General features: G+C 48.6%; 1 protein-coding gene, 1 long non-coding RNA gene and 1 pseudogene across 11 annotated transcripts in view; 1 reads left to right on the forward strand and 2 right to left on the reverse strand.

The window, feature by feature from the left end:
- Positions 1 to 292: 292 nt before the first annotated feature.
- Positions 293 to 2,407, reverse strand: LOC114674432 (uncharacterized). The gene is made up of 3 exons (XR_013411078.1): positions 2,026 to 2,407; positions 1,414 to 1,793; positions 293 to 1,264 (listed from the first exon to the last, which is right to left on the reverse strand). It is a non-coding gene; the product is annotated as an uncharacterized LOC114674432 (long non-coding RNA).
- Positions 839 to 25,353, forward strand: part of CDH3 (cadherin 3) — a 59,516-nt gene continuing 35,001 nt past the window's right edge. For 8 of the 10 annotated variants that reach the window (XR_013411076.1, XR_013411075.1, XM_077984426.1 and 5 more), the window contains exons 1-2: positions 861 to 1,474; positions 1,689 to 1,803. Coding sequence is in view for 7 of the 10 variants with exons in the window: in XM_077984426.1 (XP_077840552.1) it covers positions 1,430 to 1,474; positions 1,689 to 1,803 (160 nt within the window). In the remaining 3 variants the exon portion in view is untranslated. Of the gene's footprint in view, positions 1,475 to 1,688; positions 1,831 to 25,353 lie in introns of all 10 variants that reach the window. The other 2 variants (XM_015126483.3, XM_077984429.1) reach the window with 2 other exon arrangements.
- On the reverse strand, positions 7,186 to 8,338 carry LOC114674457 (calponin-2 pseudogene; annotated as a pseudogene).

The following is a 25,353-nucleotide window of genomic DNA, read 5'->3' on the forward strand; positions in this document are numbered from 1 at the left end:
ACTGGCCAGGAAAGCTCAGCTCCGTGGGGAAGGGCTTGCCAGGGTACTGATTGAAACTCAGGACCGTTTTTATGGCCAGAGCCCACTTGTGTACGGCAAAGAGGAAAGCACTTCATGTTTAACGTAGTGGAATGGGAGTAAGGTAGAGGAATGAATCCCAGGTCTGGCGTTTATCTCCTAGGAAGAGTGTGGGAGAGCTGTTTTCCAAGGGAGACTCTCTGGAAGCTGCTTTGCGCAGCAAGCAGTTTTTACGCAGGTTATATACAGCATTTCAGACCAATTTCAAAACCTCTGCGTTTTAAAAATTGCCTTTATTTATATTTTACAGGAAGTTGAGAAAGCGTTATTTATATGGGGGATGGGGTGCTGCAGGTTATGGGACTAGTAACCATCCTCTTAGCTCGCACCCTTTGGCACCACTACAGCTTCCAAACTCTGGGACTTTCTCTCCTAGCTTCCATTTGTTTAGCTGTGTAATGGAAGCAGCAGCCTGGGTGTGGCGGCTCACACCCGTAACCTGAGCACTCTGGGAGGCGGAGGATCCCTTGAGTCACGAGTTCGAGACCAGCCTGGGCAACATAGGGAGACCCTCCCCCCCTCCCAGCCCTGCCACATCTCTACAAAAAATTTTTAAAAATTAGCCGAGTGTGGTGGAGGAAGCCTGTAGTCTCAGCTACGCGGGAGCTGAGGCAGGAGAATCGCTTGAGCCTGGGAGGTCGAGGCTGCAGTGAGCCGAGATCGCATCACTGCAATCCTGGGCAACAGAGCGAGACGCTGTCTCCAAAAAAAAAAAAAAAAAAAAAAAAAGATGAGGAAGTTGTATCCAATTCAGAAACGCAGTCCCTCGGGACCTGCTAGTTTAAACCCCGGAGGATCCTCCCCGGCGGGCTGGCACGGGAGGTGGAGAAAGAGGCTTGGGCGGCCCCGCTATAGCCGCGTGTGGGAGGACACACGGGCTTGCTTCAAAGCTTTGGGATAACAGCGCCTCCGGGGATCATGAATGCGGAGCCTCTGTTTTCAGTAGACTTCAGATGTGTCTCCACTTTTTTCCGCTGTAACCGCAAGGCAAAGAAACATTTCTCTTCCCGTACTGCGGAGGCTGAGGAGTACGCTGGGTGTTCTTTTCTCCTCTAACTCAGAACTGCGAGACATGGGCTGAGTTCCTGCAGAGAACAGCTCCAGAAAAGCAAGGAGAGCGCAGGAGGGTATCCGGGAGGCCAGGAGGGGTTCTCTGGGGCCTCAACCGCGCCGGCATCGGTACCACCTGCGAAGGGGCGGGACCTCGTGGTGCTGGACCAATCAGCACCCACCTGCGCTCACCTGGCCTCCTCCCGCTCGCTCCCCCGGGCTGCGGTGCTCAAAGGGGCGAGAGCGGAGCGGAGCACCGGCCCGCCGTCGCGGCAGTTGCCTCACCCCTCTCTCTGCAGCCATGGGGCTCCCTCGTGGACCTCTCGCGTGTCTCCTCCTCGTCCAGGTACTCCACAGCCTCGCCCTGGCCCCGACCAGGACCGCTCCCTGGGGGGCGGGCGGGGTCCGCCTGGGGAAGTGGCGTTGGGGAGAGCCTGGGGCTGCGCTCCCTGGGGCCAAGGGAGTCCCAGAGGGCCTGTGAGACTCTGCAGGGTGGGGAGTGCAGGGCCGGGCACTCCTATGACCCAGCCTCCGTCTTCCCCCTCTGCCCTCGGGCGCAGGTTTGCTGGCTGCAATGCGCGGCCTCCGAGCCGTGCCGGGCGATCTTCGGGGAGGCTGAAGTGACCTTGGAGGCGGGAGGCGCGGAGCAGGAGCCCAGCCAGGCCCTGGGGAAAGGTAAGACCCTCCGGTTGGAACCGCGGGGTAGGGGCCGCAACGTGAAGTGTGGCCCGCGCGAGGGGTGTTCGGGCTGGGGCAAGGGACTCCTGGCGCCACCTCAGGTCCCGGGGAGGCGCAGAACGCGCCCCGGGGGCTAGGGTTGGGGGTGCTAGCTGACGAAGAAAGCTGGGCAGCAGAGCGCCTGTGACATCCAGCCCCCGTCCGGTAGCCACTGCCTACCTTTACCCCCTTCTCCGAGGTGCCGGATGGCTGAGCCCCTCACCCAGTCTCGACGTGGGAAGTTCTCCCCCGCTGGCCCCAGCAGAGGAATGCGCCGGCCACATTCTTCCCCCAACCCCCGCGCAGGTGTGGGGATGAGCCGTGCCCCGGGCAGCCCCCTTCGCCCCTCTCGGGCCCCCTTTGTGAACCGTGCTTTGTGTCTCCGTCAGACAGACCGGGTCTGTTTCTTTTCTCCGCGCTCCCCTACCCCGCCCCCCTTCTTCCTCGGCAGCTGGAATGCACTCTTAACCCTGCCCTTCCTGGAGGGCCTGCGCCCCTGCAGCCTGCCTGGAAACTGGGCCCTGGCACACCTGGGCTGGGGCTATCACGTAGGGAACCACCCCGCCCCCAGCGTCTCGGGCCTGGGATGCTAGGTCACTGGGGGAAGTCTGAGGGGGAGAGTGTCCCAAGCTGGCAGGCCTGGGGCTATGGGGGCGATGGACGGGAGATCAAAGCACATTTTTGATCCTTCAGTTACTCCTACACCCCACCCCAAGTTCAAAAACCTGAGGGGGTGGGGGGTGCAACTTAAGTGAGGAGAACCATTGTCTTATGAGACCCAGGCTGTTGCTGGCTAGTGGAGGGCTTTCTCCCTCTCGGTTAGGAGGACAATGGGTGGGGGTTCCAGCAAGGGATGAAACCTAAGTTCTTTTTTTTTTTTTTTTTTGAGACAGAGTCTCGCTCTGTCGCCCAGGCTGGAGTGTAGTGGCCGATCTCGGCTCATTGCAAGCTCCGCCTCCCGGGTTCACGCCATTCTCCTGCCTCAGCCTCCCGAGCGCCCGCCACCACGCCCGGCTAATTTTTTGTATTTTTAGTAGAGACGGGGTTACACCATGTTAGCCAGGATGGTCTCGATCTCCTGACCTCGTTATCCTCCCGCCTCGGCCTCCCAAAGTGCTGAGATTACAGGCGTGAGCCACCGCACCGGCGAAACCTTAGTTCTTAAACGGGTATAACCCTGGATCCTTGGGTGGGGTTTCAGAGGATCCTTACACTGAAATTTTTGGGAATTTGAGTATTCATTTTTTGGGGGAAGGAACTCTGGCTTACCTGGCTTTCAAAACATTGAGAATCCTTGCTACCCAGCATTCTTCTAAAATCTCCATCAACTTACTCCTCATCCCAGGCACAAATTCCCACTGCTTGCATGTGGGGCTGTCAATGCCGAGGGGACAGAGTGGCTCTTTTATTTCTCCAAAAGAGGATTGAGGACCTTGAGTCTGTGGAAGCCCTTTTTAAAAAAATTGTTTCTCCAAGTAACTGTAGATTGACAAAACAATTAACACCCGGGCTAGGCTAGGCTCCTTAAACCCTTGGCTGTAGGGAGCTGAGGAGAGGCATTAAGAAGCCATGCCTCATAAACTTTAAATTCTTGCGCAGGGGTTTATTACTGGCTGGCTAACAAACTGCAACTCAGCCAACCTGTAAAAATGTGAACTCGGGCAGGGCCCCAAATCCAATTCCGGCTCCCTGAGGAAGCCTTATTGCTAACCAGACTTCTGCCAAATCTACACCCCACCCCCATTGTCAAGTTCTCTGACTACAGCCTCCCAGAGCAGGCTATAGCTTTGAGTCAAGTTGTCTGTACCTTCTTTCCTACTGAAGCAAAAAATATCAGATTAGCTGTCACTTCACTAGGCTTGAGGTTTTGGGGGGAAGCAGTGATCAGGTTTTGGATTTCATGGTTTAGTTGGCGTGTGCTTCCCGATGACGTCAGGCATTTTAAACCTTTAGAGGAAATTCAGCTTTCTCGGATGTCTGCTTTTCCACTGTGAAAATGGTGGGTTTGTGCCAGGAGCACACCTGGGTTATACAACAAAGGACGGGTTAATGGGCTTGGCGTACCTTGAAACTCCCTGCCACATGGCTGGGTCTTAGAATAGGCTTCCGGTGGCATGGGCTGCTGCTTTCTTTTTTAAGTAAAAGCGCATTTCTTGGTCCAGTTAGTCCCAATAAAACATCTTGCTATTTCTACCCTTGGTCTTCAACTGGCACTTTTCTATCACCCCACCCGCACCCTAGTTCCTCATCCTCAAAACATACAGCCCCAGCCTGGATCCAGCCACGTTGAAAGGGTTATTCTGCAGGAACATATACACTCTCAAGTTTAGCCAAGCAGACACGTTTCCATATTGCTAAGGAACAATCACCCCTGTTGTTCGCCCCTGGGTTATGAATATCAAGGGCGTCTATGAAGTTCAGCTCAAAGAACTTATCTGATGTAATTAATGCCTTGTTTGTATGTGCATCTTCCCCTTCAAAGCCCTTTTGCAACTCTGAGCTTGGTTTATCCTCCTAACATTCCCTTGAAGCAGGTGAGGTAAATATTAAACAAGCTGAGCTTTTAATCTCAGAATTTTGAACTTCAGAAATCCCATAGTCTAGCCTTGCCTGAGGTTTCGAAGGTGGAGAAACAGAGGCACAGCTTAATGGATTGGATTCACTAAGCCAAACAGCTCATTAACTTCTTTGAGGGTGACAGACACAACCTTTACCTCTTGGTATATGTCCAGGACCTGGTACCTTACAGGATGCCCGGTGCTGTATGAATTATTAATTATGAATGAATTTGACAACCTTGTGAAGGGTGGCCCATTTTATAGATGAAGCCTACATGACTGTGGCTTCACCAAGTCATCACTGCAGTGATCAGGTGGGATTTGAATGGAAATTTCGGACTCCAAAGTTCCCTGGATTTTTTTTTTTTTTTGAGATAGGATATCGCTCTGTCACCCATCCCAGGCTACAATGCAGTGACCCAATCACGGTTCACTGCAGCCTCTACCTCCTGGGCTCTAGTGATCCTCCTACCACAGCCTCCCAAGTAGCTGAGACCACAGACATGTGCTACCATGCCTGGCTAATTTTTAATGTTTTCTAGAGACGGGGTCTCACTCACTATGTTGCCCAGACTAGTCACAAACTCCTGGGCTCAAGCAATCTTCCCACCTCAGCCTCTCAAGCACTAAGATGACAGGTAGGATCCACCATGCCCAGCTCCCTGGCATTTTTTTACTACCAGAAAGCAGGGCCTAAGTGGAGAGGGTAGAATGTTGGATCCCTGAATCCCATAGCTCTAAATAACAAGCTCTCCTGGCCCCTTGCCCCAAGAGTGCTTAGTCTTTATTTTTTTTTTTTTTATTTTAGGGTTTTCCAGAAACATTCATGTAGAGGAAATTGGTTTGGCTTTAGTCTCTAAGGGCCCAAGTGAGGGGTCTTGACTAGCTTAAGAGGAGAGGTTAATTTGGAGGGAAGGAGAGCTGGCACATACCCCCATCCCAGTGCCACAGTCTGGGGGCCACCTTTGCTTCAAGTGTGGTCTGGAAGCTGACAGTGGAGAGGTGGGAGGAGGGAACTTTCATGGTATCAGTGCAGTGAATAAAAGTGAGTGACCTACAGTGGTCTACTCATCCTTAAGGGCGAACAACTGAGAGAGGCAGCTTAATGGCAGTCAAACAGATGCAGTCCTTCATCATGGCCTTCAGCAGGTTCAGCTGACCCATAGTCAGCCTTTGGGTCAGATTAAAAACTAACCATCATCAGCTTTGGGAGGAAACTTCCAGGTTCAATAACGCATCTGACTGAGCACAAGTTAACATCAAGATGATTTTGTCTATTTCAGCTCTGGGTGTGAAAACGGCCTTTTATTGTGGAAGTCCCTACTCTGGGGTATGCCCTTTATTTACATTTCATTCTTCCTGTAAGCATATATTTCGCATCTGCATAGATCAGGCACTGTTCTACAACTTCAACTAAAGCAATGGACAAAATGAAGTCCCTGTCCTTGGGGAGCTTAACAGTCTAGTAATTTTTTTCTTTTTCTTAAAAACAGAGGTTTTATTGCATTTGGTCCACAGTCGGTATTTCATATCTCACGGTGCAGGGCCCCTGGGTGGGGTGTGTGGCCATGGGAGATGAAACAGTATAGCTGGTCAGGCCCAGAAGGGGAGACGGAGGGCTGGGGGCTTCTTAAGACCTACTGAGGGGCCAGGCATGGTGGCTCACGCCTGTAGTTCCAGCACTTTGGGAGCCTGAGGCAGGCAGATCACATGAGGCCAGGAGTTCAAGACCAGCCTGGCCAGCATGGTGAAATCCCGTATCTACTAAAAATATAAAAATTAGCTTGGTGTGGTGGTGTGTGCCTGTAATCCCAGTTACTTGGGAGGCTGAGGCAGGAGAATCGCTTGAGCCCAGTAGGTGGAGGTTGCAGCAAGCCAAGATTGCACCACTGCACTCCAGCCTGGGCAACAGAGGGAGACTCCGCCTCAAAGAAAAAAAAACCTACTGAGGACCACAGTAGGGGGTGGTCAGCATGGAGAGGGGGTCAGGCTTAGCCCCAATGACTCAGAATTCTACTTCCTTGTGCGGGTCTCAGTTTCCCCACTGGGCCCCTAGGCAGGCTTGAGGGTCCTAGAGAAAGCCAGCCACTCAGGAGCCTGAGATATTTTAGCATCCTGGCCAGGCCCCCTCTCCCAGGGGACTCATTTCCACTGTCCCTGCCCCATTCCTTGGGGAAAAAAATATATTTATTTTTCTTTTTTTTGAGACAAGAGTTTTGCTCTTGTTGCCCAGGCTGGAGTGCAATGGTGTGGTCTCGGCTCATTGCATCCTCTACCTTCTGGGTTCAAGCGATTCCTCTGCCTCAGCCTCCCAAGTAGCTGGTACAGGCATGCGCCACCATGCCTGGCTAATTTTGTGTTTTTAGTAGAGACAGGGTTTCTCCATGTTGGTCAGGCTGGTCTCGAACTCCCAACCTCAGGTGATCCACCCACCTTAGCCTCCCAAAGTGCTGGGATTACAGATGTGAGCCACCACGCCCGGCCATATTTTTCTTTTGTTAATACTTCCTGAAACTTTTGTGGGTGCAGAAACCACAAACTGATCGGCCAGCAAACGGGGGAAGAGGCAAGGCAACTGGAAACCTTTGGGGAGCGATTGCCTCCATGCGCAGGTGTCTTCTCCGCAGCACAGCAGCCCATAGCCTGGACATGCCAGCAGGGACCCTCACCCTACACGCATCGGGATGCGGCCTTAACCCCTTCCCGCACAAACCGGTGGCCCAGTTCTGCGAAGGAACCAAGGCAAGGGGGCAAAACCCTGCTGCCAGATCCCATGCCGCCACTCACAGACCCTCGGTTGATTGGCAACACTGAACAGGTTAAAAAAAAAAAAAAAAAAAGAAAACACAGAAAAACCCCAAAACCCAGACAGGGAGACGATGTGGGGAGAAAGCGTGCTGGGAGCCTTAGTAGCTGGCCTCCTCCTGGTAGTAAGGGGGGTATTCAGGGGCCTCCCCTGGGCCTGGGCACTCATTGGTGCCCGAGGGAGCCCTGTCGGCCACTGAGCCTTGTGGGCAGTACTTGGAATTGTATATCTGCCGGCGCAAGCCAAAGACCTGGCCTCTCTGGTTGGCACCCTGCGTGTAGCCCATCTGCAGGGACATGGAGGAGTTGTCACACTTGTTGGTGCCCAGCTTGGTGTCATAGATCTGCTGCTGCGTCCAGGGAGCCGTCATGCCCACCTGGCTGGCGCACTTGTTTGTACCCATCTGGAGGCTGATGGTCAAGTGGTCCATGGGGGCAGGATGTGGTTCTTGGGGCTGTAGAGATGCCTTCCTGTGCTGTACATGGTCATGCCCAACTGGCTAGCACATTTGTTGGTGCCCATCTGCAGCCCAATGACTCACTGGCCGGCCTTCGTGGTGTTGTAGTCGAAGTTCTGCTCCTGCTGCTTTGAGTACCCAATGCCGATGTCCACCCTGCTCTGGAGCCCCTTAGTTTTGGCCTTCCCCACCAGGGCAAGAAGAGACAACACCTGCGTCATGTTCCCACTCTCAAACAGGTTATTGGCCTCAAACAGGTTCATGGGGTTCATGCCGTAGCTGACTATGGCCTTGATGAAGTTGGAGAGGTTTCCTCGCGGGTGCCAATTCTGCATGGAGTGGTTGATCGTGGGGACTGAGCCTGGCTGCAGCTTGTTCATGAGTGTGTGTAAGAATTCTGTCCTTCAGGCCCTTCTGGAAGTCGGGGCTGATGGAGAGGCTGGTGAGCCCTCGATCCAGCTGCGGAGCTCTGCCTCCGTCTGGGGGTCGTATTTGGACAGGAGCCGGTTCTTGACCTCGGCCGAGAGCCAGTATGAGGGGCCCTTGTTGAACTGCATGGAGAACACAGCTGGCGGGTGCGGTGGCAGGACTGGACCGACTGGAGGTGACCAATGGGCCCTAATTTAGTAACTTTCTGTGCTTGTGGGCTGTCCTGCAAAGGAGTTGATAATTTCCACTTAGCTGTAAAATGAGGTTGAGGAACTTAGTGAGAGGTCACTGGTGCAGTAAACAGACGGCCAGGATTTAAACCCTGGTGTTTTGCCTCCACAGCCCAGGGGGATATCCATAAATCTTGCTCTGAGGAATGAATGGGAACTGGAGCTTCAAGCCTAGCAGGCTGCCTTCCTGGCTTAGCAGCAGAGTAGGGTTACCTTGCTGAAGACTCTGTCCTGCATCACCAGTAGCTTGTGCCTGGGGAGCAGGTCTCAAACCTCTAGTCTCCCTTCCCACCTCCTCATGTGCCACTGTGTTCCTAGGTTACCCAGCGCAGGGTGCTCTCACCTCCCTACTGCACAAAGAAGTTATTGTTCATGACAAGCAAAGAGTTTCTAGGGCCAGAAACTATAGCTCTGCAAAGCATTTGGAGGATGATGGAAGATGAGGGAGGGAAGGGCCTCCCCAGCTCCAGTCAGTTGAGGCTTTGGTCCTGAGGCTGAATGGTCTCCATTCAGAGACTAGATGTTATTGAAGAATAACAAATGTAGACAAAAGTGCCCAAATGATGAGTGTGCAGCCCGATGAATGTCGCAAACTTAAAACCCCTGTGTTTCTGGCACACAGATAAGAAACAGCATTACCAGGGCCTTAGATGCCCCTTTCCTCCTAATTTCAACCCTTCTCTCAAGGTAACCACTCTTCTAAGTAGCACAGGTGAATTTGCCTGCATTTGAACTTTCTGTAGGAGGATCATAGAGTTATCCCCTTAGCTCTGACTGCTTTCACGGCACCCTTGAGAGATTCTTGCATAATTCGGGATGTAGTTCTAGTCGATTCTCATTGTATAGTATTTCATTATGTGACTATCCACAGTTCTGCTGTGGATGGGCATTTCAGTAGTTCCATTTTGTGCAAGTCTTTTGGTGACCTGTGCACCCCTAATTGTTAGTTATACACCTGGGGCACAATTGCCGGGTTAACTGACTGAGGATTCCAGTACCGTGATCCTGGACTGAGATATCGGCTCTTCTCTGTTCTGAAGTAGTGAGGTGTCTCCTGCATTCTCCCACCCCAACAGTCTCTCTGCCAGACCCACCCCTTCTGGAGTCTTGATTTTCATCTGGCCCTATGCTAAGAGACAGCAAGTCTTTATTATGTACTTGGCCTCATCCTTTGTCTTGGGGGAGAAAAGCTTCCCTTTCTTTGTCCTTACCCTGATGCTCGCTTCTTTCCTCAAAAGCAGAAAGGGAATCTGAAAAGGGCCCTGAATTTCATAAGTGAGAACTTCTTCCTGGGTGGAGATTTGTTTTTAATTTTTTTTTTCTTTTTTGAGATGAGTCTCACTCTGTTGCCCAGGCTGGAGTGCAGTGGCATGATCTCGGCTCATTGCAAACTCCGCCTCCCGGATTCAAGTGATTCTTCTGCCTCAGCCTCCTAATAGCTGGGACTACGCATGTGCCACCATGCCCAGCTAATTTTTTGTATTTTTAGTAGAGACGGTGTTTCACCGTGTTAGCCAGGATGGTCTTGATCTCCTGACCTCGTGACCCACCCTCCTTGGCCTCCCAAAGTGCTGGGATTACAGGTGTGAGCCACAACGCTGGCCGCCTCTACTTTATCTAAAAAAAAAAAAAAAAAAAAATTTTTTTTTTTTTTTTTTTTTTTTTTTTTTTTTTTTTTTTGAGACAGTCTCCCTCTGTCACCCAGGCGGGAGTACGGTGGCATGATCTTGGCCCACTGCAACCTCCGCCTCCCAGGTTCAAGTGATTCTCCTGCCTCAGCCTCTTGAGTAGCTGGGACTACAGGCATATGCCACCATGCCTGGCTAATTTTTTGTGTTTTTAGTGGAGACCGGGTTTTACCATGTTAGCCAGGATGGTCTCAATCTTGTAACCTCGTGATCCGCCAGCCTAGGCCTCCCAAAGTTAGCCTGGCGTGATACAAAAATTAGCCTGGCGTGATGGCGTGCCCCTGTAATCAGAGCTACTCAGGAGGCTGAGGTAGGCGAATTGCTTGGGCCTGGGAGGCAGAGGTTGCAGTGAGCCAAGATTGCACCACTGCACTCTAGCCTGGGCAACAGAGCAAGCCTCCATCTCCAAAAAAAAATACATTAAATAGAGAAGGGGTCTCACTATGTTGCCTGGGCTAGCCTTGAACCCCTAGCCTCAAGCAATTGTCTTGCCTTTGCCTCCCAAAGTGCTAGGATTACAGGTGTAAGCCACTGTGCATGGCCCTGGGTGGAGATTTTTATCCTGACCAGTGTGTGGGTGGGCAGCATGTTCAAATCCAGCTCCTCTCTTATTATAGAAACAGTGAAGTGTCTGAGATCCAAGGCCAAGTTGAAATGGTCAGTCAGCCAACAAACGTCTGAGTACCTGCTGGGTACTAGATACTCAGGGTAAGCAAGCCACTGCTCCTAACCCTCAGTGAACTCCTGATTAAGGTTCAGGTACTGTTCTAGGTGCTGGGGATTCATTACTGAACAAAGTGTGCAAAAATCCTAGCCTCAGAGGGCCACTTACCTGCTAGTGTAGAGAGACAGACAAAATAAATACAATATATGTATATATGAGATTGAGGGGGGGCTGGACATGGTGGGTCATGCCTGTAATCCTAGCACTTTGGGAAGCCGAGGCCTGCGGGTCACTTGAGCTCAGGAGTTCGAAACCAGCCTGGCCAACATGGTGAAACCCCCATCTCTGCTTAAAAAAAAAAAAAAAAAAAAAAAATTAGCCCGGCATGGTGGTACAAGCACCTGTAATCCCGGCTTACTCGGGAGGCTGAGGCAGGAGAATGGCTTGAACCCAGGAGGCGGAGGTTGCGGTGAACCGAGATCAAGCCACTCCACTCCAGCCTGGGCGACAGAGGAAGACTCCGTCTCAAAAAAAAAAAAAAAAAAAAAAGAGATTGAGGGGGAGGTGGGAAAAGAGTGATATAGAGTCACATAAGAGGGGCTGCTGACATGTTCTTGTGGAAACCTCGAGGAACTGATGTCCAAGCTGGCAGCCGAGGAAGAAGAATTAGGCAAGGGAGTTGGGCATGAGAGGTGGCGTGGAGTGTTCCGGCAGAGGAACAACACCAGGGTTCCAGGGACTTGGATACATTGAATCTGTCTGGATCATGGAGTGGGAGGTGGAGAGAGCCAGTGAGGCATAGGCAGGGTCCAGCCCCGCTTGAAATTTGTCTCACCCCATACCAGAGGCAGCAGAGTGTTGTAGCAGCGTGTTTGGGGAAATCCCAGTTGTACCAGTATGGAGACATAATAGCTGAAGTCCCAGTTGTACCAGTATGGAGACCAGGGTCTCTGAAGTCTTCTCTGGAGCCAGGATATTGGCCCCCACTCCCAGCAACCCTTCTTGACTCCCCTCACGCTTCTCAGACTGGAGGACCATATCTGCCTCAGTCGCCTTTTTCTCATTTCATTTAGTCACCTGGCATTGCCACCCCAGGCAAGCAGGGCTGGCAAGGAAGGGCTGTGAAAACTCACCACCGCCACCCAGATACCACTTGAGAGCTCCCTGCATTCCACAATCACACTATGTACTTCATGTCATAAGCCCCTTTAATCCTCCTAAAAGCCCCGTGGGGTGGGTGGAATTGGCCCCATTTAACTGGATAGGAAACCTCGGCTTGTCACTTTGTAACTATCCAAGGTCACCCAGCTAATAAATTGTGGAGTCACAGTTTGAACACAGGTGTGACCCCTAAATATGAGGCACTGACCATTTGGAAATCAGGGTGGGAAAGGGAAATACATTTGGAGTCTTCTGGCCCCAGCCAAATTAGAGGAAGATTGGAAATAGTTAACTTCTGGCCCAAGGGCTTTGAATTCCTGTTCCCTCCAGAGGCCCCTGCTAATCGCCAGGAGGGTGGGGGGTGGCAGGCACTTCTGCCCAGGACCTCTGGCCTCCCTTTTAAGATATGGGGGAACAAGGAGGGTTCAGATACCAGGCCTGATAGCACTCAAACTGACAGTCCTCTGCAGAGAATCTGCTCTGCCTCTCCTCACCCCACCCCCACCTGCCTCCAGCAGCAAAGACCTCTCACCTCTTGCTCTGGGTAGAAGGGCTTGACAGACCCTTCCCCACTCACTCCTCCTCCCCCAGCCAAATCTGGGCATTCTCAGGGCTCTGGGTTACCTAGAGCATCAGAGGTCTGCAAATTCCCCCAGCTGACAACATTCCCTCCAGGCTGCAGCTGCCTCTGTCTGCCAGACTTCAGGGTGCTGGGGACCTGCTGCTTGGGCAGTGAACCAGAATGCCTCACCTGGGGAAAGAAAGCCAAATGGGCTGGGTGCGGTGGTTCACACCTGTAATCCCAGCACTTTCGGAGGCCTCGGTGGGTGGGTCACCTGAGCTCAGGAATTCGAGATCAGCCTGGCCAACATGGCGAAACCCTGTCTCTACTAAAAATACAAAAACTAGCCAGGCATGGTGGCGTACGCCTGTAATCCCAGCTACTTGGGAGGCTGAGGTAGGAGAATTGCTTGAACCCGGGAGGCAGAGGTTGCAGTGAGCCGAGATTGCGCCACTGTACTCCAGCCTGGGAGACAGAGCGAGACTCTCTCTCAAAAAGCCAAACAAATGTCTTCCTTTCTCCCTCGACCCCATCTTTGAACTCAGGACTCTGGCTCTGTGGCTATCTAATATCTGAGGAGAAGGCTGAGAGCCAAGGCCACAGAGCCAGGAGGTGGGAGGGCTGGTGGACTGCTTCCTCTCGTGAGAGCCTCTCCAGGTGATACTGAACACCAGGAGGAAAGATCTGGTTTTTCCTAGGACTCTGAGGCATGTTAGAGCTAAATGGGGAGATGGGGAATAGGGAGGTATAATCCCAGGCCCTCTTCTCCTTCAGTCTCGGTAGCCCCCCTTTTGTTCGAGACCGCGTAAAGTTGGAAGTTACCTATTAGCAAGAAACCTTGACAGCCTGTGTTGTGCGCTAGGAGAAGTAGAAGGTATTTTTGCTTGAGTTCTAACTTTAGGGTCATATTCTCTTTAGGAAATCGTTGATCCCCAGGAATTAACTTTGTCTAAGAACACATGTACATCTTTCTGAGAAGTCTCTTCCTCCAAATTTGGGGACCACAGGTATTCCCCAGATCTCCCAGTCTTCTTTTTTTGTTTTAAGAGACAGGGTCTCACTATGTTGCCCAGGCTGGTCTTGAACTCCTGGCCTCAAGTGATCCGCCCACCTCGGTCCCCCAAAGTGTTGGGATTACAGGCGTGAGCCATCATTCCTGGCCCCCAGTCATTTTATAGAGAAGCTAGAACTACGGTCTAGAGAAATGATTTGTACCTGCGTCCATTTGGAAATTCTTCAGACTCTCGTCAAACCCAGCAGTGGGAAGAGACCTGATGGTGTACATCCCAGCATAGGCAAGGGAAAAATGGATTCTAAGCTGTTTCTTATCCCAAATCATGTGGCCTGAGGCGACTTACTGAGTCCAGGCTCCTCAACCTTGAGGCCCTAACTCTCCTGTACGTGCGTGGGAAACTGGCCAGTGAGAGGGCCCGGGTGGAGAGTTCGGCTGCTCTCCTGGGTGTCTTGCTGAAGGCTGGCTGCCTTCTGAGCGGCCTTTGCACATCTGCACAGCAAGCCCCATCTTGTCGTAACTTGAGGCAGGGGAGAAACAGCTACTTGTGAGCTCTCCCCACACAAGCCAGGACACGACGCCAGGCCCACACACTGCCCTCTCCCTGTAGAGTCGCTTCATCCAGGCTTCCCACCGCACTTCGAGATCTGCTCTTCTCTTGTCTTTTATGGTCTCTTTCCGCTTCCAGAAGTCTCCTGCATTCCCCAACTGGAGCTCAGCCCCACTCCAACTGGTTTTGGCCTCATCCCTGCTTTTGGCCTCTGAGTCAGTAGTTTGCAAGCTTGGCTGGTGATCAAATTGCCTGGGGAGCTTTTTATTTTTTATCATCTTCTCCCCAATGTATACCATTTTACGTTGTTTACACAGGGATGGTTGGTTGGGATTTCAAATTAATACATGAAAATATGTTCACTGTAAAGACACACTTTTTTCAATAAAATATGTGGCACTTATAATGTGACAGATAAGTTCTTAGTACTTTATATGCATCAGCTCATTTAATCCTTAAACATCCCTTGAGGGAGGTACTATTGTTGTCCCCATTTTACAGGTGAGGAAACTGAGGCCAGAGAAGTTAAGTAACTTGCCCAAGATCACACAGCTAAGTAAGTAGTAGAGCCCAGATTCAAACCTAAGCAGACTGAGCTTACACCACTGAACTCTAGTGCCTGTCAATATAAGCAAGTCAGAAATAAACACATGAGGCTGGGTTTGGTGGCTCACAACTGTAATTCTAGCATTTTGGGAGGTTGAGGTGGGAGGATTGCTTGAACCCAGGAGTTCAAGACCAGCCTGGGCAACATAGTGAGACCCCCGTCTCTATAAAAAATACAAAAATTAGCCAGGCATGGTGATGCATGCCTGTAGTCCTGTCTACTCTACTCAGGTGGCTGGGGCAGGAGAATCGCTTGAACCTGGGAGGTGGAGGTTGCAGTGAGCCAAGATTGTATGACTGCACTGTACTCCAGCCTGGGCAACAGAGTAAGATGCTGTCTTAAAAAAAAAAAAAAAAAAAAAGGATCTTTTGAGCCCGGGAGGCAGAGGTTGCAGCGAGCCAAGATCACACCACTGTACTGTAGCCTGGGTAACAGAGTGAGACCCTGTTTCCAAAAAAACAAAAAATAAATAAAGAGAGAAAAAGAAATACGTGAAATTTCTTTTCTTCCTCAGTTCTACTCTCTAAGGGCAAGCACACAGTTACTGATTTTATAAGAATCCTTGTAGACCCCCCTTTTTTTGGGCACAAAAAACTTATGTATGCATACAGGAATTTTAAAAACAAGAATTGGACTATATCATGCATACAAATGTCATTCTGTAACTTGCTTTTTAACTTATCACAGGCATCTTTCCAGACTGTTAAATACACATCTATCTTGTTTTCAATAGCGCCGTAGTCTTTTACATGGTGAATGTACCAGGATTTATTTAGCCGATCTTCTACTTTTATCTTTTACAGATGTGGTGGTGGGGAAGCGTTAACATCAAAATTGTAAAGTGTTTGGATTTTTAGCAATCTGACTATCAGTAATTGCCTTATTAGGAAAGACTGCTGTAGAAAGATGATCGAGTGAACTGTTCATCTTAACATGATCCAGATAAATCGAGCTTTTATGTTTAAACAATACCTCTAAGACAGACTGTGCTGTAAACTTAAGGTTACTATACCATTTAAAAATAATTAGTTTTCATACTAACTTTTGTTTTAATGACTAAATAATAGTAGTTTCAAAAGCATATGAATTTACCAAAACTCAAAAACTTTGAAATTGCATGACTCAGAAGTAAACTACCACATTGATTCACACTAGCATTTTTTTCTCTGGGTGTTCAGAGATTGAGAATGTGTCATCAGTCAATGCAAAGTGCATTTTTTCCTCAAGTTTTTCTTTAGATTTCAAAATCTAGTTAGCAAGCATTTTGCTGAATAAAAGTTGATTTCTAGTCTTAAAGCAGACACTCATTTCTGTTCTTATTTTTCCCCCAAGAGGAGCTTGTAAGTTTTTTCTTAAACTCAAATATTGCTGCACTAAAGCCTAGGACAGGGTGGTTGCATTGATATAAAGGATGCATTCTTGAAAACCACAAATAGGCCGGGGGCGGTGGCTCACACCTATAATCGCAGCACTTTGGGAGGCCGAGGTGGGTGGATCATGAGGTCAGGAGATCGAGACCACGGTGAAACCCTGTCTCTACTAAAAATACAGAAAATTAGCTGGGCGCGGTGGTGGGCGTCTGTAGTCCCAGCTACTTGGGAGACTGAGGCAGGAGAATGGCGTGAACCCGGGAGGCGGAGCTTGCAGTGAGCTGAGATCGCGTCACTACACTCCAGCCAGGGCAACAGAGCCAGACTTGTCTTGAAGAAAAAAGCCACAAATAATTCATAATTCCTATGATTCCAGTCTTATGTTCTCATATGAACACGTGAAGTATATGTATGGGGTAGGGGGGCGGCAAGGGGATGCTTACAATTCACTACTCTCTCCAGCTTTGAAATTATGTAACTTAAAACTTTCAGTTTGGGAGATTTGCATTTCTTCAAACTTTACATAAAAAGCAAGACTAATATTTATGGCACCATTTCAAATTTCTGCTGTTGAAGTTTGCATGAAATATATCTGTATTATAATGTAGAGAGTTCCTAAATTGGGGTCCCAGAGCCACTGTGTCTGGGTTGAATCTGTCTACTTATTACTTGTGGAACCTTAGGGCAAGTTACTTAACCTCTGTGCCTCAGTTTTCTCATCTGTAAAATGAATATAATAATGGGGATCTCATATGGTTATAGTGAGGATTAAATGAGTTTGTGTATGCAACAGCATGTAGTGAGTACATCAATGTTAAGTGCCTGTGGCAGGAGGAATAGCAGTATTGTTATAGCTGGAATAGTTTATACATATTTCTTTAGACTGGATTTCTAGAAGTGAAATTGTTGGGTCACGTGATTTTCATAGTTCATTCAACTATGAAATTGTTCATTCAACAATTAAACACAGTGCTAAATGCTGGGAGACAGTGATTAGCAAATTCTAGTGGGGGAGATAGGCAATTAATCACTAGTAAACTTTATTTATTTATTTTTTTTGAGACGGAGTCTCATTCTATATCCTAGGCTGGAATTCAGTGGCGCGATCTTGGCTCACTGCAACCTCCATCTCCCGCAATTCTCCTGCCTCAGCCTTCCAAGTAGCTGGAATTATAGGTACCTGCCACCACACTTGGCTAAATTCTTTGTATTTTTAGTAGAGATGGGGTTTCGCCATGTTGGCCAGGCTTGGTATTGAACTCCTGACCTCAGGTGATCTGCCCGTCTCAGCTTCCCAAAGTGCTGGGATTACAGGTGTGAGCCATGTCGCCTGGCCAATCACTACTAAAGATATAATCACAAGTTGTAATAAGTTCTATGGAAGAAAGTTATACAAAGCCAGAAGGGTTTTTCACAGGGGAATCTGATCTAGTTTGGGAGGGTTGAAGGAAATTTCCCTGAAAAAGTAGCTTTTGACTTGGGATCTGAAAGATGTCAGGAGTTAACTGTAAAATCAGAGTGGGAATGCAAGGAGACAGAGAGAGAGGAGTGTGTGCAAAGGCCCTGTGGTAGGGGGTTATGCTGTATTTAAGGAGAGGCTCAATGTGGCTAGAGAGAGAGATTGGCACATGAAAGAATTTGTGTTTTAGGACACGGTGGCATGCACCTTTAGTCCCACCACTTGGGGTGGCAGAGGCAGGAGGATCACTTGAGCCCAGGAGGTCTAGGCTGTAGTACATGATGACTATACCTGTAAACAGCCACTACACTCCAGCCTGGGCCATATAGCAAGACCTTGTCTCTTTAAAAAAGAGTTTTTTGGCTGGGCACAGTGGCTCACTCCTGTAATCCTAGCACTTTGGGAGGCTGAGGCCAGTGGATTTTTTTTTTTTTTTGAGACAGAGTCTTTCCTAAGTTCAAGCCATTCTCCTGCCTCAGCCTCCTGAGTAGCTGGGACTACAGGCGCCTGCCACCATGCCTGGCTAATTTTTTTGTATTTTTAGTAGAGATGGGGTTTCACCGTGTTAGCCAGGATGGTCTCGATCTCCTGACCTTGTGATCTGCCTGCCTCAGCCTCCCATAGTGCTGGGATTATAGGCATGAGCCACCGTGCCTGGAGGCTGGTGGATTAAAAAAAACTTTTTTTTTTTTTTTTTTGAATCAGAGTCTGGCTCTGTCACCCAGGCTGGAGTGCAATGGTGTGATCTTGGCTCACTGCACACTCTGCCTCCTGGGTTCAAGCTATTTTCCTGCTTTAGCCTCCCTAATAGCTGGGACTACAGGTGCCTGCCACCACGCCTAGCTAATTTTTGTATTAGTAGAGACAAAGTTTCACCATGTTGTCCAGGCTGGTCTCGAACTCCTGACCTCAGGTGATCCACCTGCCTCAGCCTCCCAAAGTGCTAGGATTACAGGCATGAGCCACTGTGCCCGGCCATATTGTTTTTTATACTAAGACCAAAGGCTTATCACTGAGTTTCAAACAGGGAAATGACCTTATTTCATTTTTTTCAAGTATACTATGCTGTTGAATTTTTAAGAGATTCATCTTTTTAAATGGAGATTTTTGCACTCATTTATACTAAAGATGATTTTGTATGCACTAAGTTGGTGGGGGTAGAGATGGAAGGGTTTTGGTGGGTGATAGTCTGGGAAGGGAAGCTCTAAGGGAGAAATGGTCAAGGAAGAAGCAGCTGCTGGCTAAACCATATGCCAGGCATTATGCTAAGTATTAACTCATTCAACTGAGGTAGATATTAGCATCATTCCTATTTCATAGCAGAGGAAACACAGAGGTTAACCAACTTGCCCAAAGTCAGTGTGGACTGGTATTTGAGCCCAGGCACTCTGGCTCCAGTCTCTGGATGCCCAGATTCTATTCTCAAGCTGGAGTACATGATATGCTATTCCCTGGGAGAGATGCTAGAAAAAGACCATATTTGGGTTAAGTAAAGATCGTGAATTTAAGTTTTGACATACTGATTTCAGGATATCTTGAAAGCATCCAAAGGAGATGCTGAATAGACAGATGTAAGTGTTGGTCAGAGGAAGCATCTGGATATTTAAATTTTTGATATGTGGTCTGAAGTGCCATCAAAAAGCCATACCAATTTACCTACTCATGAGAAATAAATGAGAGAATCAAGAACTTTTAAAAAAAGCAACAAACTGCTTTCCCCAGATCCACTTCCAGAAGCTGACTTAGTAGAAGTGATAGGTGGGCGGTCGGCAGGGAATCTGGAGTTTTTAAATAGTTTGCCAGATGATTCTATCAACTATGTTTGGGAATCACTGCTCTGTGACAACATTAAGGCCTCTTCACCTTCCTGTCCTTTTGTTTTGCTTTCCAAATCACTGCCCCTGGTTTTTAATACTTAATTGTGCTTTTTAAAGCACAATACAGCCGAATGCAGTGGCTCACGCCTGTAATCTCAGCACTTTGGGAGGCTGGGGTGGGTAGATCACAAAATCAGAAGATCGAGACCATCCTGGCTAACACGGTGAAACCTCGTCTCTACAAAAAGTACAAAATATTAGCTGGGCGTGGTGCACGTGCCTGTAGTCCCAGCTACTTGGGAGGCTGAGGCAGGAGAATCGCTTGAACCCGGGAGGTGGAAGTTGCCGTGAGCCGAGATCATGCCACTGCACTCCAGCTTGGGTGACCGAGTAAGACTCCGTCTCAAAAAATAATAAATAAAAATAAATAAAAATAAAGCACAACACATCATATTTGACCCTAACAAGCACTGTGGTGGGTGGGTTGGGTGTGTGTGTATTCCCATTTTAGAGACTGGAAATTAAGAAGGGCTTACATTATTGAGTACTTACTGTTAAACAGTTTAGAGATAAAGTGATTGACTCAAGGCTGCAGAGCCAATACACAGCACTTTTACCTACCAGACCCTTAATTGTTATCACAGCTGTCTCAGGTTGGTCACTGGTATCTTTGTTCTGGCATGGTCCTTGAGGGTGGTAGTCAATGAGCCAGACAGCACGCCTCATGCTGAGTCAGCCATGTTCCAAACTCTGAGAGTTTGGGTTTCACTCTGGGAGGGAAGACTCACCTCCTAAGGGTTATGAGGAACTTGATGAACACAGCAGAGCTTTTTCAGCCAAAACTCCCCTAGAACTGCTTTCTCCACCCTCAACAACATGGGGTTGCCATATAATTTTTCTAGTCAGGGGCAAGAACTCACATCAAATTCTTATTTAAAATCAAATACATGTTTACTATGGAAAAACTGGAAGATAAGCAAAATGCGGGCCTACCACCCATACAGGACCTTTGTCTTTTCAAATGAATAAATCGATAGTCCATTTCTCGATCTTTCCACCCGAGTCTTTGTTGAGGGTATCTGATCTGAGACAGAGGACCCGAGTCTGAATGATTTCACCACTCACTCTCAGGGTTGCCTCCCCAGTAACCCAGCTTCCTCTTCTCCTTTGGTGGGTGGAAGAAGGGCTCCAAGCTGAGGGCCTCAGACACCCCGTCAGCCCCATCTACGAGAAGATCCAGGTCCAGGGGGCCTGTGTGTAGATGGGGGGCATCCGTCAGGTGCAGCTGCACTCCACCTGGGTCCTGTTGCCCTCCAGGAGCTGCTGTGCTTACAGCTCTGGGGAAAAAGGCCTGGACCCCCAATAGGTGCACCCGGGGCTCTGGCAGGCCCTTGTGTAGCTGCTCCAAGCTTGCTTGGCAAGGACAATGGGCCTCCCAGCATGCCCAGGGGCAGCTCCCAAGTGAATCCAGGAGCCCTGAGGCCTCCTGGGATCCCAGCATGCGCTGCCTCTTCCCCCTACCCCGCCTTGCTGCCCTATGACCTCTCCCATTGGTCTCAAAACGGATATGGCTCACTGGCCACCATCTTGGTTTTCCTGTGCGTGGAAAATACTTGGTGACGGGAGAGGCAGCCTTGGTACCAGGGCTCAGCCCCCCACCTCTCTTTTTTTTGGGTACAAGAATAAAACTATAAATATTTTATGTAATAATTGTCAGGCTTATGCTATAAATGGCTTTGTGACCTGCTTTTTTCCCCCTTCTGCAAAGTACTTTTTCCTGGGTAGGTTTTCTTTTACAATATTTAAGGCTGTAGATTAGACATTTGGATGACTGTGACACAGCATTTGACTGTTGGGTTGTAAGGTTGTTGAGACCTTTTTTTGCTTTTTTTCCCTATTAAGCAACAGTCACAAACATCCCAGCAAGTATGGTTTTGCCACATCTGGGATGGTATCTTGGCACAATTCCTGGGTCAACAGGCTTAAGGTATTTTAATTTGCCAGAAAGGTTGTGCCAGTTAACATTCCCCCACCCCTAGCAATATATAGCAGCACCCAGTTCCCAACTGTGACACAGCACTTGTCCTTTTAATTTGTATTTCTTAGTTGGTGAATTTTTTTCTACATGTAGTTTTACTTAGGAAAAATGCCAGAATCTTTCTTCAAGTCACTTCCACTTACTTTTCCCCTGTGCCCTCTTATCCCAATCCCTTAACAGAAGGTAGTGATAGCTGTAAGGACAAATTTGTTTGTTATGTGAGCTAGATATGTCCCTAAGCCAAGCTAGAATAGAAATTTCCTAGGCAATCTCTTTCTCCCACTCCCCAGGCTGCCTTTTGGCCACAATATGTTTAAGCTGATGTTTTCCTTTTCCTCTAGTCAAAATACCCAGAGATCAGTAGGGAAATTGGTGGAGATTGATCACTTGATGGATGTTTTGTCTCCAGAGAGATGGGTGGTTTTATTTTGCCAGAACATCTAGTAATGTTGGACATCCAGACCACATAGCACCTCCAGGAAGAGAAAAGCCCCTGACCTTCAAGGGTGTTGGGAGTATGGAGGTGTCTAGGCAAATTCCAACCTAAAACCAGGCCTAGAACATAAGAGGAATGAGTTCTCAGCCCAGCATCCAGCAATTCTTATAAGTCTATTTAAAAAGCTTTCTTTTCCCAATAGCTCTAGTACCCCAGGGACCAAACTCTTATTGCCCAGGTTTTATTAGTGGCGCCAGTTCAGGACCTGAGGCCAGGCTTGGCAGGATGATCTTTAGAGAGGAGCTTTGAACATAGGCCAGAGACTCCTGGTTTCCATTGGATGTCTTCTATCGAGTGCAGATACACAGAGCTCTGGCTTTTTTGTTGTTAATTTCTTTTTTTTTTTATTTTTACCTATAATGTGTTCTATGATATTAATTGTTAATTTCTCTAGAAGCAGCTTCAGGTTACTGATTCCCTTTTTCCCTTCCCCGACAATATTTTAGGAAATGTACGTTTAGGCTCAGTGCTAAAATCTGTCCATTTATATTAGCAGAGCAGGCACCTCTTCATCGGGTTTATTGACCTTGTGATTCAAGAATCCTTGTGGGAGAAACTGAGGCAAATGCAGTCAAATGACTGTCTGAAGCCCTGGATGGGTGTGGAAGAAAGAGCTATGTTTCGGCTTCCATTTTCCAGCCTTTAATTCTGAACTATTGCCCCGTGTGCTCATCATCAGCTTGCCCCAGAAAGAGTTTGACGCAAGCCCGTTCATGCCCCCGTGATTTGGCCAAGATGTGTGGCCTTGTGGAACCATGCTGCAGTTAGGAATAGGAGTCAGTTTACTTCGCTGACTATTAAAAGATGGGGTAAAGGAGGGATGAGTGATGATGAGACCTGGTTTTGTATGAGTTTCATTTTGAAACTAGTGATACAAGCCAGTGGTGCCAGGAAGCATCTGGGAGGAAATTGTAATGATCTGCCCCAGGGCTTACCATTTACCAGCCTCTCTCTGACTCATAGCTTGCAGAGAAGACTACTCATGTTCCTACATGTGCCCAGCAAGTTTCCCTGGAAAGGCCAGCATTTTCGTGAAATCTCCATCTTCTGCTTCCTCTGGTAAACCACAAGGGACCCCTATAAAACAGCCCTCTCCAAATGCAGACTGAGCCAGTTCCCTGTCGTGCCCTTTGGTCCCATGTGTCATCGTCTTTGACCAGCTTCATCCATTGAGTAAAGCACACAGCTGTAGCTAACTTCTTCCCAGTTTGACAGAGAATTTTTCAGTGGTATAGAAAGAGGCCAGGGTGTGGATGTCAGAAGCCTAGGTTAATTGTGAGTAGTCTGGCCGGGCGCGGTGGCTCAAGCCTGTAATCCCAGCACTTTGGGAGGCCGAGACGGGCGGATCACGAGGTCAGGAGATCGAGACCATCCTGGCTAACACGGTGAAACCCCGTCTCTACTAAAAAAAATACAAAAAACTAGCCGGGCGAGGCGGCGGGCGCCTGTAGTCCCAGCTACTCGGGAGGCTGAGGCAGGAGAATGGCGTAAACCCGGGGGGCGGAGCTTGCAGTGAGCTGAGATCCGGCCACTGCACTCTAGCCCGGGCGACAGAGCCAGACTCCGTCTCAAAAAAAAAAAAAAAAAAAAAAAAAATTGTGAGTAGTCTGAGGTACTTTTTATTGAGAGTTTACCTTACTTACCCTGGGCCAGGCACAGTATTCAGTGCTGTTTGAACACTATCCCATTTAATCTTCCTAATAACCTGATGAGGTAGGTGTTATCGTTTCATTTCCAGATGAGGAAACTGAGCTATATACTCACACAATTTATCCAATCATGTGATAGGTAAGTGACATTATAGGGATTGGAAGCCAAGTCTTCTGGACTCCACATTTCATATTCTTCATTATTTCCCTGCCTTCAGGATTTGAAACCTGATCTTGCTGCTTCCTGGGACAGTTCAACCCCTGGCAGCCTCTTGTTTCCTGAGTTGTCAGATTGGGAGCAGTAATACCACCTTGCAGGTTATTTTGTGAGGATTTGGGTAGGAAAACACGTAGCTGGGTGTCCTGAGCAGAGTGGGTGTTTGAAGCTTATTCCTATCAGTCTGGACTGTTGTCCCTTGGTTGTGCTCTGCACCCAACTCAAAGCAGTTTAGAACTGATGAGGCCAGCCCTTTGGGTGTATCTGGACTATGCACCCTGAGTGGGAGGCACATACGCCTATAATACATGACTATTGGCTTCTCCTTGATTGTTGACACTGTCCCTTCTAAGAATAGATGGACAGCCCAGATACTGTGCTACAAATATTTGGAAGCATGTAACAGTGGAAATATGCCAGAAGACAGGGTAGTGGAGTGAGCTGTACACTCTAGTGGGAAGTAGATTTTGTAGACAGCAGGAAGAGGATTTCTAGCTCCCAGGGGCAATAGCAGCTCTCAGAGTTTTGGGGATTAAGTCTTCTGAGTAATAGGGGAGTCAATCCATTGGCCTCCTGCTGGGTAACCTGGTAGGAGAGGACTGGAGTCATTGAGTCTCTCCTTAAAGGAAATAATTGACAGAATTGTCTGGTTAGCCCTTTACTGGCTGAAGACCTTCCCTTAGGAAGAGGGCTGTTTTAAGATTGAAAAAAGTGGCCAGGCACGGTGGCTCGTGCCAGTAATCCCAGCACCCGGAGGCCAAGGTGGGAGAGTCACTTGTGCCCAGGAGTTCTAGACCCACCTGGGAAACATAGCAAGACCCTGTATCTACCAAAAAAAAGTGACCCTTAGTTTTTTAAAAAAAATCAGTGTTTTAATAACTAATGCAGACACAATGGTCAGTATTAAGAAGAGTGTACAATAGGCCAAGTGTGGTGGCTCATACCTGTAATCCCAACACTTTGGGAGGCTGAGGCAGGTGGATCACTTGAGGCCAGGAGTTCGAGACCAGCCTGGCCAACATGGAGAAACCCTGTCTCTACTAAAAAATACAAAAAATTAGCCGAGCATGGTGGCATGCACCTGTAGTACCAGCTACTTGGGAGGCTGAAGTGGGAGGATTGCTTGAACCTGGGAGACACGGGTTTCAGTGAGCCGAGATGCCACCACTGTACTCCAGCCTGGTCAACAAGCAAGACTCTGTCTCAAAAAAAAAAAAAAAAAAAAGTATACAGTAAAAAGTCTTATCCCTCAATGAGGTGCGGTATCTCATGCCTATAATCCCAGCATTTTGGGAGGCCAAAGTTGGGTGATTACTTGATGCCAGGAGTTTGAGACCAGCCTGGGCAACACAGACGCTGTCTCATTTTAAAAAAATAATTTTTAAGGCCGGGCATGGTGGCTCACTCCTGTAATCCAGCACTTTGGGAGGCCGAGACAGGCAGATCATCTGAGGTCAGGAGTTCCAGATCAACCTGGCCAACATGGTGAAACCCCATCTCTACTAAAAATACGACAACAACAAATGAGCTGGGCAGGTTGGTGGCTTCCTGTAATCCCAGCCACTTGGGAGACTGAGGCAGGAGAATCGCTTGAACCCGGGAGGCAGAGGTTGCAGTGAGCCAAGATCACACCACTACACTCCAGCCTGGGCAACAGAGTGAGACTCCGTCTTAAAAAATAAAAATTTTTAAAATAAAGCCTCATTCTTGTCCATAAACCTAGTTTTTGGGGTTGCCT

The sequence above is a fragment of the Macaca mulatta genome, chromosome 20 (genome assembly GCF_049350105.2).
Source record: "Macaca mulatta isolate MMU2019108-1 chromosome 20, T2T-MMU8v2.0, whole genome shotgun sequence".
NCBI classification, from domain to species: domain Eukaryota; kingdom Metazoa; phylum Chordata; class Mammalia; order Primates; family Cercopithecidae; genus Macaca; species Macaca mulatta.